The sequence below is a fragment of the Dasypus novemcinctus genome, chromosome 8 (assembly GCF_030445035.2).
Source record: "Dasypus novemcinctus isolate mDasNov1 chromosome 8, mDasNov1.1.hap2, whole genome shotgun sequence".
NCBI classification, from domain to species: domain Eukaryota; kingdom Metazoa; phylum Chordata; class Mammalia; order Cingulata; family Dasypodidae; genus Dasypus; species Dasypus novemcinctus.
The window spans coordinates 47,142,423-47,158,895 of NC_080680.1; the positions used below are offsets into that span (position 1 = coordinate 47,142,423).

General features: G+C 39.7%; 1 protein-coding gene across 6 annotated transcripts in view; it reads left to right on the forward strand.

The window, feature by feature from the left end:
* PDCD1LG2 (programmed cell death 1 ligand 2) overlaps window positions 1–5,381 on the forward strand; it is a 67,190-nt gene extending 61,809 nt beyond the window's left edge. For 4 of the 6 annotated variants that reach the window (XM_058301825.2, XM_058301824.2, XM_071216715.1 and 1 more), the window contains one exon: window positions 465–5,381. In XM_058301825.2, coding sequence (XP_058157808.1) covers window positions 465–478 — 14 coding nt within the window. In that variant the 3' untranslated portion in view covers window positions 479–5,381. The remainder of the gene's footprint in view (window positions 1–464) is intronic. The other 2 variants (XM_058301821.2, XM_058301822.2) reach the window with 1 other exon arrangement.
* Window positions 5,382–16,473: the final 11,092 nt, after the last annotated feature.

The window sequence follows — 16,473 nt, forward strand, 5'->3', positions numbered from 1 at the left end:
ACAACGTTTTAGGCTGGAGATAATCAGGAAGGGGGCAAATGATTCATGAAGGAGGTGACACTTAAGGAAGTCTGCAATCTCCTCCCCATTACACTTATGTTTACCCCTTAGTCTGAACCCAGTGGTGCAGCCCACAGGGTCATCCTACTGGGCCTCAACAGGGCAAAACAGGATGGAGAGTGCATCTGAAGGAACAAACTGGAGATACCTGGTGCAACGGGGGAAGTATGAAGGGTTTTGAATAGGAGAGCACCAAGACCTGGGTTCCAGTATTATTGAGTTGTCCACAGGCCAGAGGATAGAGGGACTGAAGATTGGACTAGAGCAATGGCCAAGGGGATGGAAAGAAAGGTTTTGAACCATACTACCTCCAGATAGAGTAGTTCTCACTCCACTCTACTTTTGACAGGTTTTCTATTTTAGTCAGAAAAGTGATTTTCCTCTTTGTGGTTTTTTCTCCCTAGATCTGAACCTCTAGTTTCTGGAGCTGGGATGACCTGATGGCTTCTGGATTCTGCACAAGGATCCCTTGGCCTGCAGAGCTTGCCATTTGCACTTTTGGATAACATAGCACTTTAATCTGGAGCCTGCAACAAGACTGGGCAGCACCTGGTCAGGTGGCTTGGATGAAGTCAAGCAGCCCACCCTTCACTGATCTGGGCTCTCACCTCTGTGACAGGTGGCTCTGAGCAAGCCACTACTGCACTTTAGAAAAATACCCGCACTGCATCTGGACCCCAGCCTCGGGAGGCTACATCTTGCTGCCAGACTGAAAGCAAAGGGAATTACTTCACCCTAAATTTCCAAAGCGATTTCTAGAAAATGAGTGGAAATTTCCAGCTATAGAAATTGACAGATTGCCAATAGAATTATTTTTATCTATAGTTTCCATTGGATATTGCTAGAACCTCTTGAGACTATGGGCTCGTAGACAGGATTATAAACTTAAGCCTTAATCAACATATTGTATGGCTTACGGGATCCTGAAAGCACCTGAGGTTGTTTTACTTAATAGAAAGCATTTAAGTACACACAGTAGCCAACTAGAAATTGTGGGGCAAAGGCATCAAATATTTTTTGAGGTCTAAATCACAAAAGCATTGGCTTTAACCTGTATTGGTACCATGTTGAATGGTGTTTTGTTTTGTTTCTTAACTGCATCAGTCCCTTGGAAAATTCTGTTCTTTTAATCTTAGAAATCAATGATATACATTAAAAAAATTTAGCATAGTAATGTTATACTTAGAAAGATTTCAGGTGAGTAGCTGCTATGGTTTAAATTCCAAACCATGGCTCCTTTTCGGCCCTCTATATAGTTTTAAACTTAACCTTTCAGTGCCTCAGTTTCAACATCTGTGATGCAGTGACACTCAAGGCCTTTAATGGCTGACACTGTAGAAATCCTGTAGAATCCCGTTACACATGCATATATGTGTGTGTGGGGAGAGGGAGGGTAACTGGGGCTGCAGCAACAGATTAATTTTGTTAAATTTGGTCTTTATGCTGGGGTCATGAGGCTCAGGGCATTAGTTGACCCATGAACTATCCAAATGTGTACATTAGCAAGTATAACAGAATTTTAGATTAGTGGGTCTAACGAAAGCTCTTTACCTGATGCTCAGACTAAGAAGAATTTGGGGTTACTGGGAATGGAGGGGTAAGAAAGTAGCCAACAGCTTATATAATGTCTTGGTGTCTCAATTCTCTGTCTGTATAAATCAGAGAATGACTTTGAAGAATAAAACTCACTTGTTTAATCTTCAATGTGTCCCATGTTCTACTCTTGGCTGAGTAGTTTCCTCAGATCCCTTCCTGAAGTCAGTAAGTTCCATAGGCTTGGAAGTTTTTCAGGCAAACTTGAATGCCCTCTTAAAAAGGGTGGGGCCTGGGTAGATGCTGCTTGCCAGGTCTCATGTTTTGGTCTGGTGTCCCTGCTAGAGGAGCAGCATCCCCTAATGCTGCAGAGAGCAGGGCAGGTGGCCTAGATCGTCCCACGGTAAGCAAGCCCACCTGTGTGGGGCCCCACTGCCCCAGAGACAGGCGATTGGCATGCGGAATTCTTGGGTGACGGTGTTTAATGGTATTAGAAACACAATGGCATACTGGCTTGTGTCAAAATGCTACCATCTTTGGTCCTAGACTGGAGCTATTTCTGGAATACCAATAAGAAGTGAGCTATTTAGTTTGCATATCCTGAAATCCTGGCTTCGTCAGGGAAGACCATAAGCAGTGTATTCTAGCTTGAGAAATGTTCTGTACTACAGCATACCATCATAACATCTAACAATTTTGAAGACTTACTACATGCCCAACATTGCTGAGCATTTTATGTATATTGGAATGAATCCTCTCAAAGCCCTCTTAAAAAGGCACTATTAATATCTCCATTTTACAAATAAGGAAACTGAGGCTCAGAATGGTTAATGACTTACTTAAGGATGCCTGTTTCAATTTGGAAGGAGCAGAACTAGGGCAGTGAATCCATGTTTGTTACACCCCATAATGTGCCCTGATTCCCTACCAGATGGGACTTTAAGGTGGGACTTTACTGGTAATATGCCCCTGTGTTCTCTTTACTGGTTAAGGATTAGTTCAGCTCTTACTCTTCCACAAGAGACACTATAGCTGGTAGATGGAATGCAGGCTCTGGTGTCAGAGTGCATGAATTCAAAATCCCAGGTCAATACTTAGCACCTTCCTTTATCAGGCACTCAGCGTGTCTGACACACAGTAAGTGACCAATAATATTAGGTATCATTGGTAATTCCCCTATGTACCAGCCACTATTCCTTGCCAAGTCTCTGTAGAAGAATCCTCCAAAACCCTATGAATCCACTTAAGTAACTCCTAAGAGAGCAGTGAGCTATGTTCTCCAAGGAATTTCCAACCTAAGCATTGTCAGCTGGGCATCAGCAAGGGTTTTGTGTCCTAGTGCTGCCCTGTATATGCCACATCCTCCAGCAAACTCCAACTGCCCACAGGTTCTCTAATTTGTCTGATACCACTCTCTTTGCCTAGAATGCCTTGCTTCTGGGACCTCAGTTCTCCCTGGCAAAACCTTGTCCATCCTTTGGATGCCAGCTCTGCCAATGAATAATTATCTGATTTTCTCCAACTGAGCTTTCTTTCCTTTGGGTGCAGTAATGCTTGCTTTGTCCCTCTCTAAGAGCAGTTTTCTTAGCTTTGACTCGTGAAGATGTGAGCATGTATTTTATCTTCTCCTTGGACTGTAAGCTCTTGGAGGGCAGAGAGAGTGGAATTTTGTCACTCTTGCAGCACTTTATGTGGATGATTGGCCCTGAGACTCTGTAATATTGAGGGATTAACATTCTTTATGTGACCTTAATAGATTGACTAAAAAGTATATAATGGCAATACTTAAAAGAATTAGATGGGTTCTAAGTCTTATTTTTCTTTAAAGGACCTTTTACAAATAACATTTGGAAGAGTGAAGAATTGAGAAAGACCAAATAAATGAAAATCACCCATGATTTCATCATCTGAGCATAAGTGTTTTCATTTTTGCTGTTCTCTTTTGCTTTTTGTTCATATATGTACACCATTTTTTACTATTGTTGTAACATGCAATATTCTATCCTTTTTTCAAATTTGTCATGGTACCATAAGTTCATGTCCACATTGCTGCTTAGTAGTCCTAATTGTTATTTTGATGGCTGTGTAATATTCCACTGAGCAGCTGTGACAAAACTTAACTAATAACTCTCCTATTGATGGAAGGCTAAGGTTGCTTCTAGATTTTTGCTATTTTAATTAATAGGATTTTGTGTTGGACATCTTCTCTTTGCCCTCCAGATCTGCTCTCTAGCCTTCTCCACTCTGTTCTGTGCTCTAGGAAGTTGACATGTAATATGGACTGTACCAGTGGGTTCCCTTGCTCTCTGGGTTCTGGCTGCATCCAGCCAATGGATGACACTGATAGAAGATCAGAGGACACACCAAGAGTGATGTTGGAGTACTTATTCCCCAGGAACCCCCCTCTCCGTGGTCACTGCCGGCTGGCTGAGTCTCTTCATCAAAGGTTACAGCTCCTGTCGAGGGACCCCTTCCACACAGTACCCCTCACCTGTGGGTTCCAGTAGCTGCTCCCTCATCACACCTCTTCAGGCCTAGGTGGCTAAGTGTCTCCTCTCTTACTAGCCCTGGGATACTTCATTATCCCATGGGGTTCCCTATACCTTGCCCATACCTTTATAAATAGTCTTATTGTTAAATGTACCTCAAATTATCCAGTTCAATACCTTGATTAATATACCATGCTATTTCAGATAACGCATGCCTAATTTCCTAAGGATGGATACCTGAAAGGGGAATTTTGGTGCAAAGAGTATGAATGCTTTTAAGGCTCTTGACACATATTGCTAAATTGTTTTGTTGGGTTTTGTTTTTTTTTCATTTTAAAAACAATTTATTGAAGTATATCATTCAGACATGAACATACATAAATAATAAGTGTATTCAGATTTGCTGCAGGAACTGAAAAGTGTTTAACTGGCTGTGTGGCTGTTATTCTTTCTGCATTTCCCATTCCTGTCCAATTTATTGGTTGTCTTCTACTCTACCTTTCTTTTTTAGCTCCAACTCTGCTGCCTTATAGCTTTATAAAATGGGAGCATGTGGATGGGGTTGAGGTATAAAAATATTAAATGTTTTTTCTTCCTCAAAAAACAAACAAAAATCATTAAGTGTATAGTAAAAGTTGTGAACTAAACGTTTTTGGCAAGGTTCTATTCTCATTACTACCAGTGGATCCTTCCAGTCTAGAATGGTTTTAAAATATAATTGTGCTAATTCAACAGACTGAAACATGATTTTTAAGGTAATTAAATTTTCATGTCTTGAATTTCCCTCAAGTTAGCTCTAAATCATATTTCTTCCATGTCCATTCTTACTTTGGAATCAAACCCAGGTTCAAACCCACTCCCTTCTCATTTTCTAGTTGTGTGATCTTGTACAGACTATTGAGCTTTTTAAAGTCTCAACATCCTCTATAAACGAACATTAAAACAATAATACCTCTTATAAGTCTTTGTGAGAACTAAAGGAAAAGGAAGCACCTAGCACATAATAAGCATGAAAGAACCATTCCTTTCTCCTTAATAAATATGTATTGAGTTCAATTAATATAATAAAATTTTTTGTGTCAATTTTCTTTTGAGTTCATGTTGAAACTTACCTCATGAAATATCATAAAATAGTATTACCGATGATCTGGGCAGGTCAGTATTATTCAGCTTTCTTTTTTATAACATATGACTTTAAGATATTCTTAACATTTTAGACTCAAATCTTCAAAAAGCTGTATTATAAAATGATTCTTATTAGTTGTGAAATGGTTAAATAAAATATACTCTGAGTTACAATTTCTTTGTAAATGAATCCATAAAGGGGGGGGCTTTGCTTGTTGTTTTCCTGAAAATCTTAGCACCTCCAATAATTTTTGCAGTCCTTTCTAAATTAATTCACATTCTAGTGATGTTGCATTTGAGGTTAATGACAGGAACAGAGGTTTCCAGCCAGCAGCTTGTACCAACCTACCAGTGAGTCACCAATTTGTGAATGAATCCTAGTTTAGTTGTTCCAGCTGACTCCACATGGAACAGATGAGCCATCACCCCCAAAGCCATGCCCAAATTGCAGATATACGACTAAAATAAATGAGTATTGTTGGTTTAAGCTACTATTAATACATTTCGTTAAGTATTAGATAATGGGAACAGTGGTCAGGGAGCCAATGTGGGAATTATGCCAGTTGTCAAGTACATCTCTTCTAAAAACACATTTAGAAACTGAGGAAATAATCTCAGAGTGAGCCGTAGACACACTAGACCCATGATGAGATGGAATTGGGCCCAAACTCCATTTCTCACCTCACTACGATAAACTACCGTTTTAACAAGCAGACCAAGGCTCCCTAAGGATGAGCATCAACTCAGAGCAGTGTTTAGGAAGCCCTGAAAAGTCTAGGTATTTCCCTTCTCCCAGTGCACAAGCACCTTAGCAAGTGACATCAAGACCCTTTGGGGATGGCTTGGAGGAAGAGCTATAAGAAATTTCTGTAGCATTTTTGCAGGTCCTTGCTCAAGGGGCTCCATCCCTCCTTCAATCAGGGGCTTAGATCTGTGAACTGTTAAGGGCTGGGAATTGGGGAAGAAGTGATTTTCAGTTGTGGTAACTCAGCCAGATTTCTATAGATTAACTAATGCTTTGGTAGGTTGCCTATCTATTTAATTCTTAGAGCTACCACAAAAGTCTCCTGTGGGTGAAAAATTCTGGTTGCCACTCTGAGATCTTAGCATCTACAATGAAATTAGAAAGCCCATCTCAGTGACAGTATTTCCCACCATCATCTTTAATCTACAGAAAACAGCCACCAGGTTTTCAAGGATGCTGGGCTCCCTTATTAATGCTTTTCTCGATGCTTTAGTTAAGGGAATATCCTTGGGCCCTTTCAAGAATTCAGTGGGTAAGGGAAGATAAACAGGTTACATATAAGTTACTCCATTATCTTTATCTCCCAAAGTTTTCAGGGATCTTTCCTGTATATCATTCCAGAGAATTTACAGCAACTCAACCTCATTGAATGTAGCCCACCATTGAGGACAAGTTTCAGCCGAGCAAATATGAAAACAGCCATTCCCAGATGCTCTAATTAACACATTTGCTTCAGCTAACTTTTGCTGCGCCACGAACTATCTAAACGTTTGTGGCTTAAGACAATCACTTATTTGCTTAAGATATTTTAGGTGAATAATGTGGGCTGGACTCAGCTGGGGCAACTCTTTTCTCCTCTGCCTAGAGTCAGCTGTGCTCACTCATGCATTTTCAGTCAGTTGGCATATGGCCACACTCAAGTGTATTGCAGCTGATGCTCGCTATGGGTTGTGACAGGTTAGCCCAGGCTTCTTTGACGTGGAAGCTGGGTGCCAAAAACAGGAAAAAAGAGAGAAAGCCCAGGGTTCAAGTCCTTTTCAAGTCTCTGCACCACATGTGCTAAATGTCCCATAAAACAAAGCAAAGTCACATGTCCAAGAGGCTATATGAAAGAGGATTACACGAGGGCATGAAGTACAAAGTAGCATGTTTCCTTGGGGTCTTCACTGCAACAATAGAATACAACATCAGATCCAAACATCTCTGGAAATCAAACTACATCAGGATTACCTAAATTTGACCCTAATCCAATGTTATATTCTGTTCTCCTTGGTCTAATACACGGGTTCTTAACCAGGAGCCCACAGACCCCCGAAATTTCAGGGGGTCCATGAGCTTAAATTGAAAAAAAATCAACTCGATTAGATATCCAACATGATATGTATGCTGCCTTGCCAAATACTACACCACAGTTTAATGTAGTTATTTAAGATAAACAGCAGCCTGCACATGGACATGTCTTTAAAAAAATAAAATTTAACCTCAACTTTCCTATATTTTTGATGTATTGGATTATTTAATGTGTTAAAAAAGAAGCATATATGTATATTATATATCTTTTTTTTATTTTAGTAATTGTATTTCAATATATGAATTGATTTACTTTGTAATTTTATTTTATGCATTTAAAGACATTCCTGTGGGGAAGTGTTGGTGCAGGTGTGATATATTTATTAAATAATACACAGTATAGCATGGACTTAGTATGATTTTTATTTTGATGTAGCATGTTCTGAGTACAGTGGACTGCATAAAGTCAAGAAGATTAGTGGTAGCTGGTTGGGGGGGTGGGGAATGGGCATTAATGGTCACTAGACATGACCAAACTTATTAGGGTTATGGAAATTTTCTAAAACAGGATAAACAACTCAGTTAATTTTCTAATAATAATTTAATTGTACACTTGAAGCTTGTGAATTTCATACCTCAATAAAGTTGTTTAACACACACAAATTTTTTTTTTAACCCATTCTAGCTACTACCCCACCCCTCATTCTATCTTGATTCTATGGTTACCAAGGAGCTGGCTTATAATCTAACTTATCATTAAATTTTTCTATAGGAATTGAATGTTCTGAAGCAACTTCTGAACTGCATGGCAATGGTGCTTCTTGTTATAGAACAGTCTCTTATGAGTTTCGTTAGCATGTTCTACTTTAGTCTAATTCTGAGTGTACTAAAAAAAATGTTCTGGACCTTTAAGATAAGACCTTAGTGATGCTTCCAAAAAACTGTTACCCTATAAGGATGCTTCTGGTGGACTATATGTTATATATATTATATATGCTCCCTATAACATAGCTCATCTATAACTCTGTTTTCAACAGCCAGGCTCCTTCTCTTACTTAGAGACTAGCATGTTTTTTGGCTCACTTCTGTTTGTCCTATAAAAATACAATTCCATGTCAAAACAGCTGCAAGAAATACAGAGGAAGCAACTAATACTCAGAATTTTGGTTGTAGAAATTGAAGAGGAATATAATCAGATTTCTAGTCAAATTAAGCAACTTCCCAGAGTCTCAGTTCCCCTTGCTTTAAAATTTAAAAACTGAAGTGTTGAACTTTCTAGGTAATTTAAGCTTCAAATCCAAACAAAACTCAAATAGGCCTTTTCAACTCTTACATTAGCAAAAGCTTTTAAATTATAACACATAATTCTCCAGAATATGTTGTTAAATTGATAGATGTATAAATTGTTAGTGACCATAAAAATCAGTTCAACCCTTTCAGAAGGTGATTTGTCAGAAGCAGATCTGAGGCCATAAAATTTGCCATATCATTTGTTCAAGTAATTCTACTTCCAGGAGTCTAATTTAATCTAAGGGAAGAATCCAAAGATAAAGAAAAAGTTACAGACATGGAGTGGTTCACTCAAATATAAATGTACAATACAATACTTTGTCATACATCAAGTAAAAAAAAATAAGGTACAAAGCACTATATATGCTATGATTGCCCCTAAGTTTAAAATAGTGAGAATGAAACAAAAGACTAGAAGGAAGTATGCTAAGTATTAATAGGGTTTTGTTAAAGTGGTGGGAGTATATGTAATTTCCCCCCTTTTCTCTATTTTACAAGTGTTTTTGTAGTGTAATTATAGTACTTTTGAAAAGTAATATTTTAACTATCTGTCCTCCATGATAAGGAAAGCAGAGTTTCGTAGAGCTCAGGGGTCAATACGGTGGTGTTCATATGATCATTGGTATTCCTGGCAATATAAATGTTATTAGGAATATAAATGTCTGTCATTTCTTTAAATAATTTTTTGAGGATTACCTCCAGAGTCCTTTATAAAATATCTCCTTTCTTCCCCTTCCTTCTACTCCTTTGCTTTCTGAACACTAAAATTAGAATAGTGTTAAGAGTGACTATTTCTCGGTGATGAGAATATGGGCAATTTTGATTTTCCTTACATTTTCTCTATATTTTGAAAGATTTTTAAAGTGTATAAAAATTTAATCAAAATATAATCTTTAAATATTAAATGATTTTAAATAAAATATTTATGCATTTTAGATTGTCATTTTCTGCCTATTGAAAATCCAAATGTCACACAAGCACTAAATATGATGACATCTTTGGCCAAATTTTCATATGTACACCCTGTGCTTTTTACCATCTGTCAGGTGCAGAGTTTCACCTTGTTTTTAAAGGCCTCAAAAGAGAAACTAAAAGGAAAGTTTAGTAAGTGAAAGTTTGAAACAGCACTGGGGTTGCCAGCATCCTGTCTGCTCGATCAAACTTTTTATTAGTCTCTGCAGGCAACACATGACTGGGCTGTGACAGAGCATATGACGCACATGTGATAGGAGAAGCTGTTACATGTCTTTTCCAATGACTGCTCTGGGGACCTGTCCTCAAGAGCTATCTTCCCCAAGACAGATAATTAAAGGGTAGGGAGAGAGAGGGTTCTTTCTAAAACCCAACAAATTTTCTGAGCATTTTAAAAATGAAGAGAAGGAAGGAAAGGCTTCTGTGCACAAGCGTCAGAGGCTGGAGAGTAACATTTGCCTGACAAACTCCTGAGAAGGAAACTTACAGAGTTCAAACCCAGCCTGACCAGAGCTGTACTTTCCTGATTGTTCATAAAATGTTCATGTCTCAGCTCACTAAAACAAATACCATGCAATAGGTTGGCTCAAAGTTTTGAGGTTCAGAGAAGTCCAGAATTGGGGCTTTCTCCCTGAGGGCTGGCTGCCAGCCGATCCTCAGCCCTTGGATTGTCTGTCCCATGGCAATGCACATGGCAGCGTCTTCTCTCTCTTCTGGCTCCTTCCAACTTTTTGCTGCTAAGGCCTCGAGGAATAGGATTAAAACCCATCCTGATTCAGTCAGGCCACACCTTAATGGAGGTAACTTTATCAAAAAGTCCTATTTACAATGGGTCCACACCCACAAGAATGGATTAAGACTAAGAACATGTTTTTCTGGAGCAGCCACCACAGTGATTCAGAGCTGTTTGGGAGAAAGGCAGCTTTCTAGTCCCCACAGTCCAGGCCCTCTCCTCCGGGCTGTGTTGTTTTCAACTTCTTGCTCCCCCGGGGATTTCTCTCTCAGCCTCTCGGGGGCCTCCTTCCGTTCCTCTGTGCTCACCTGGTTCCAGCCTCCGCAATCAAGGACCTCTCTCTCTAGGCTTCTTGGGGTTTCTTTCTGGCTCTCTAACTTTTTTTCCTGTGTCTGTGGCTTTCTTGCCTCCATTTGAAAGGACTCCAGTAAGAGGATTAAGATCCACCCTGAGCTACATCTAAACAAAGGCCCTTAACTGATCTCATCTAATCAAATGTTCACAATAGTTTCAATTTAGGAGTATAATTTTCTGGGGTCCACATAAAAGACTCAAGCAAACACAATTACAAAGCGTGTATTATATATGCTCCACTTGAGGAATTTGTAGCAAGCTGGAGAAGTACATCACATGCTGAAAAAGGTGTATAAAATACAAAGGCACACACAATTACGAGGGGGAACAGACTATAAGACACAAAGGAGTTCAGTGGGGTGGCAGTTTCCTAGGGGAGGGAGTAGCCCAGGAAAGCTGGGAGGAGCTGAGAAATACACTGGGACTGGAAGACCTTTAATGATGGGGAGAATGTGGATAAGGGCAGGCATGATATTTTTTAAAATTACCAACGTGCCCTGCAGTGGGACTGGCCAATCAAAACAGACTTTGGTCCAAATGCTGGGAAGCATCCTCGATGCTCCTTGCTTAGCCAAGAATGAGTTACTCCTGTAGTTGTTAGATTGCAGTCATGTCTGGGGGTCCTGGCAGAGGGGCAAGTGCCAACGGATTGCCAGGGTGGTAGTGGGACACGCAAGGCAGTGGCTATTTCTGCACACAACAGTGATGTGGTCATACCAGTGAGTACTTGAGTAAAACAGCCCTAAATGAAGGTAACTGGTGTAACAAGAACATTTATAATTTGCTTTCACTTATGGCATTTTGTTTGCTCTACCTGTCTGTTCGTGTATGCATCTGTCTGTCTGTATATATCTGTCTGTCCTTCTGTCTGTCTTTCCACAAGAGAGAAAAAAGAAATTCCACGGAAGTTGGAATGAAGAAGAACTTCTTTCATCTTTCAGTCAGACAGTCCACTAACAAACTCAGCACCACAGGGTGCTAGACCTTGAGATGGGGACCCTCAAGGCTGGGAGTCAAGGAGCCTGTTCAGAGCTGCAGTTGTCACATGGGAATTGGGCCTCATGCAACAAGCCCTGGAGAAGTATAAGCAGCGGTTTGGCTGGGCCAGAAACTGAAAATGGCAACAGAAAGAAGCAAGTCGATCATAATTTTGGTGTGAGGCAGAGGAAGGACATGAGACAAGGGCAGATCAGAAATCCAGTCACAGTGCTGAGTCAGGAACTGATGGGCTATTGGGCATTGCAAACAGGGGCGAGAGATCACTCACAGTCTAATGAATCATCTAACAAAGCAGGCTTGTGGTGGGAGAAAGGCATAACGTTTCCAAGCAGACACTCCCCTCAGCTCCAGGACTCTCAGGTTCACACATTTCACCTCCAGTTAGGACACTGCCACAAAGAAAAAAAAGTGGTGAGAGGCAGTTTCAGCTAGGACAGGGCAAACCTGGCTAAACCTCAGATGGATAGAAGTAGAGAGGGGCAATATCTTTCAGTCCTGGGGAATCCAATCAATGACGTGAAGATTAATATAGATCTGTGCTTTCAAATACAAGATGTACTATACACATGGGCCCAACAGTTTAAGCTTAAAAAATAAGCTTAAACTGCAGAATTGGTTAAAAAGTTGTTTGTAAATCTTTGGAAATGAATAGAAATAGTTAAAGCATATGACGGTGTTTGGAACTGGCTGTGCTATTGTATGGATAGGGCAGAAGTTGAAAGGGAAAGTGTAAGGTCATGTATACTACTAGAAGGCAAACTAAAAACTGTAACATGGGCCTGTATAAGGTAGTAAAACCTCATGTAAAACATGAATATTGACATTACATATATAAGACTTTTTAAAAAATGTAAATACAAATATCCTTGAGAGAAGGAAAAAGAATAGCAGCTATGTATATGAGGCATAGAGATTGAGAGGTGATGAGTATTGTTTGTTTGGTTTTTTGTTTATTATTATTGGGAGTGATTAGGATGATAAATGCACAAATATGTGATTACGCCAAATACCATTGATTGTACTCGTTGGATGGATTTATGCCTTATTAATAAAAAATAATAAAATTGATTTGTTAAAAAAACTACCCCAACCCCCATCCAAAATCATGTTTAGATAGAAATGCACGTCTGTGTTCACATCCCCTTTCCTACCTACTTTTGTAATACTTTCCTAATTTCTGCTCATCCTCAAATCCTAGGAAGTGTGTGGAGTTGTACAAAGGGTAACTGAAGAAGCTTGAAATGACAAAATTCTCAATGTAATCTCTACCTACCAATTAATTGCAAATTCTTTCTTTCCCTGTTCCTTTAATGTTGTCTTTCTCTCTTTTTTTCTAAAGTAAACAATCAGCAGGTCTGCTTAAAACAGTCTTTACTGCAGAAGGAAATAAGAGAGATTAGAAGATCCAGATTATATTTTCTTTCCAATGATTGCTATGTGACTCAGTGTAAGACTGTTACTTTTTGTAAGACAGTTATCTCAAAGATTTAATATGCCTGTGGTGGCACTATGGTAGGCACTATGGTAGATATTTGCATGTTTCTTCCCCTCCTTTCCCCTTTCTTGACCCTGCACCCTCACTTTTAGAGGAACCAGGTACCTGTGGGAAAAAGGTGGAAGGAAGAACACGTAAGCAGAGCTACCAACTTGTGGTAAGCATTTAAATTGGATTTTTTGGTAGTCTTATTGTAGAATTTGATTTGAAAACCAAAACAGACATCACCATACTACCTTCTATGCCTTTCCTCACTCTGTTTGGGGTAACGTGATTTTCTATCACAGATTGATGATAACATTACCACCTTCAGAGTTTTCTATGCTGGTTTACCAGAAACAGTTTGGGAGGGATAGCATTATTTCTCTTCTGCTTCCCCCTTCAAGGACTTCCTTGTGTACCTCAAATTTACTCTCTTACCTATTTTTTTAAGGGAAATTAGTCTATGTTTAGCAGAGACAGTCTTCTAGCTCTTATCTCAGGGATTAATCAAATCCAGAGCCAGTCCTTCAGTCAAGTCCAAAAATGATGTTCCACCAGCGCTGTAGCCCTACTTGAACTTGGATTCATTTTTTTCCCCTAAGAATTTCCTTGGAGAAAAAGAATCGGTGAAGCCCATATCCAGAGGGTAGAGAAAAGAATGGGAATGTCAGAGCCTACCAGCTTCAACATTCTACTATTCTAATGAGCCAGCTAGGGTATGGGAGGCAGAAGATATTGAGTTAGGGGCTTTTGAGGCTTTGAGGAAGGGCCAGGATCTCTCAAAGGATCTGAAAGTTTGCATTTAGTAGGAAAATGCCTATATCTGTACCTGCCAATTAGTAGGTACTCATTATATCTTAAACAATTGAAGGATTGGATGAATGAATGGGCAAAAGGGAGTAAGCAGAAGAGAGGAGGGTGAAGTAGGGCTGGGTGGAGAGGACAGTCATTCACCTTCCTCTCTTCCTAGGCTCTTTTTTAGGGTTGTTTCTATTTCTTCCAGCTGCCCCATGGTGATGCTCAGATGCCACCTCCAGGCTGAAAGTGTTTTGATCATTCCATCCTTCCAACTTCTGTGATTACTACTCTAGCTCTACACCTCCCAGGGGGAGATTCAGGATAAGCAAGCTTGAATGGTAACAAGAAAGACTCCAGAGAGAAAAGGAAAGGGAAAGCAGAGGAGTAAGCATTCTCTTCTTTCTGTTTAATTTGCTGATGGTTATGGGCAAGTTAAATTCTTCAGGCCTCTGTCTTCCATAACCGTGAATTGTAGTGAATATCACTGGGGCGCCCTGAAAGTAAATCCACTGATGGTAGATTTGTGAAAACATAAAGGGAAACAGAATGTTGAGCAATATCTAGAGAATACACCTTCAAAGCAGGTCCTTATTTCTCATTGGCTCTCGCCTAAACCAGTGCTACTAAGACGTGAACCACAGGGCATCTGATTAAGATGAAGGTTCTGATTCAGTAGGCGTTGGGTGGGGCCCAAGATTCTGCACTTCTAACGAGTTCCCAGGTGATGCCAAAGCTGTCCTGTGGAGTTACACACTTAGAATGGCAAAGTCCTAGAGCCTAGGGCCTAGACCACTTGCCAAGATGAGCCCTGGTACAGAGCTGCCTCCACCAGGAGGAAGGGATGACATTTTAGAATTCATTCAAATGCACCACTGGGCTAGTCACTTGTCTTTGCTGCCAGATATGAGGTCCTCGAGGAAGGAATCAAGTCTTATTCATCTTCGTGTTTCTATCTCCAAGCAGAGTGCCTCTCACAAATAAATGCTCAACGAAATGTTTGTTGACTGAATGGATAATGAGAGAAGAAAAGGGAGAGCTCCTGAGAGGAATGCACAGATATTAATGTCATTCAGCCCTAACACTAAGCCAAATGAACTGTAAGCAAGAGATCTGGGATATACTCATGTGCTGCTGAAAAGGTAAGGTCCCCAAAGCACCATTAATATAATCAAACGATTATAATGGGTGTCAGTGAAATGAATGGAAAGGCTACAGTGAGCACTTTAGAAGACTCATCAGAGCCAGTAAAGAAAGAGGCTGCCCAGGATCAACACCAAATTGTTGTGTCTTTTCAGATCTAGGGTAAGATAAGGGAGGCTGTGAGGATATTATTTTGGTTGTAAGTTATAGAAGCTACTGAGAACAGCAGTTTCTATAGCAAATGCATCCTGAGAACAAGAAGAGGCAGTGATGACAAAACCATGAGTTTACCTTGAGGGGCTGAATTCTGAACCAAAACAGAGAACCTGTTGAATTATCCTCTCTCAGCTTTGTTAAGAGAAGATAGCCCAGGGAGAGAAGTGCCATGATACAATCTTTAAATAGGGTTTATTTCATCTGCTTTCATGAGCCTCCAGTGGTTTCCTTGTGAGGGTCTCTATGAAATAACGTAAAGTCCCAAAAGTTGGAACCAAGACTTAAAGCATGTTTTATTAATATTAGTATCTTTCTGGACTCTGTGATACTCTGTGAAATACAGTAAGTTCTGGATTTGCAGGGAGTTTACAGCTATAGGTGATGTTGATAAAATAAGGAAGTGCTAATTACTACTAATCCTCAGCCAAAATATCCAGAATTTCATTTTGGGAATGTGAAAGAGATACCTCAGAGAAAGATACCAATATATTGCAAAAACCCAATCTGGAGTTTGCCTTCTTACATCACTATCTCTCTCTTAATAGGACTAGTTTCTGAAGATACAACTATGGCTGTGCAATAAAGGAACTGAGAATCTTGACTACTGTACATTTTCATGTGACTTCAGGATAAAATGCTATTCAAAACCAAACCTAAATTAAACACATATGCCCACAAATACATCCACATACGCAGAAAAGAAAGTAGGGTAAGATCTCCAAATTTCCATTTTTCTCTTACCAGAATTTACTCTCTGATCTCCATAGCCTTAGAGCCACCGTGGCAGTCAGGCAGCTGTCTGAGAGCACTTTGGACCTGGTATTACCTCTCATATGATCATCAGATGATGTAGTCACTTTCCAAAAGCACATAGATAAGGTTTTTCTGAACACATCACCAACATGAAACTCCACACTGATAACCACCGAAGAACCCACTGAGTTATATTGAAGTCAAAAATTGGGTAATTCTTGTAACTTTTTGTAAGGCTGAGTTCGTTTACTTACTCCCTGGGTCATTTCTAGAAAGCAAGCAGGCTAGTTAATTTCTTTCTTTCTTTTTTTTTTAAGAAAATTAACCAAATGGGAAATACTCTTTTAAAAATATTTCAATTATGGAAAAATGCACATTCATTTAATAAAAATTTAGAGAGCATAAAAAGAAGAAAGAATGCCTCAAATGCCACCAACTAGACACTACACCCACGAATATCTTACTGTAGCATTTCAAACCCCAGAGGAAATCAACACAG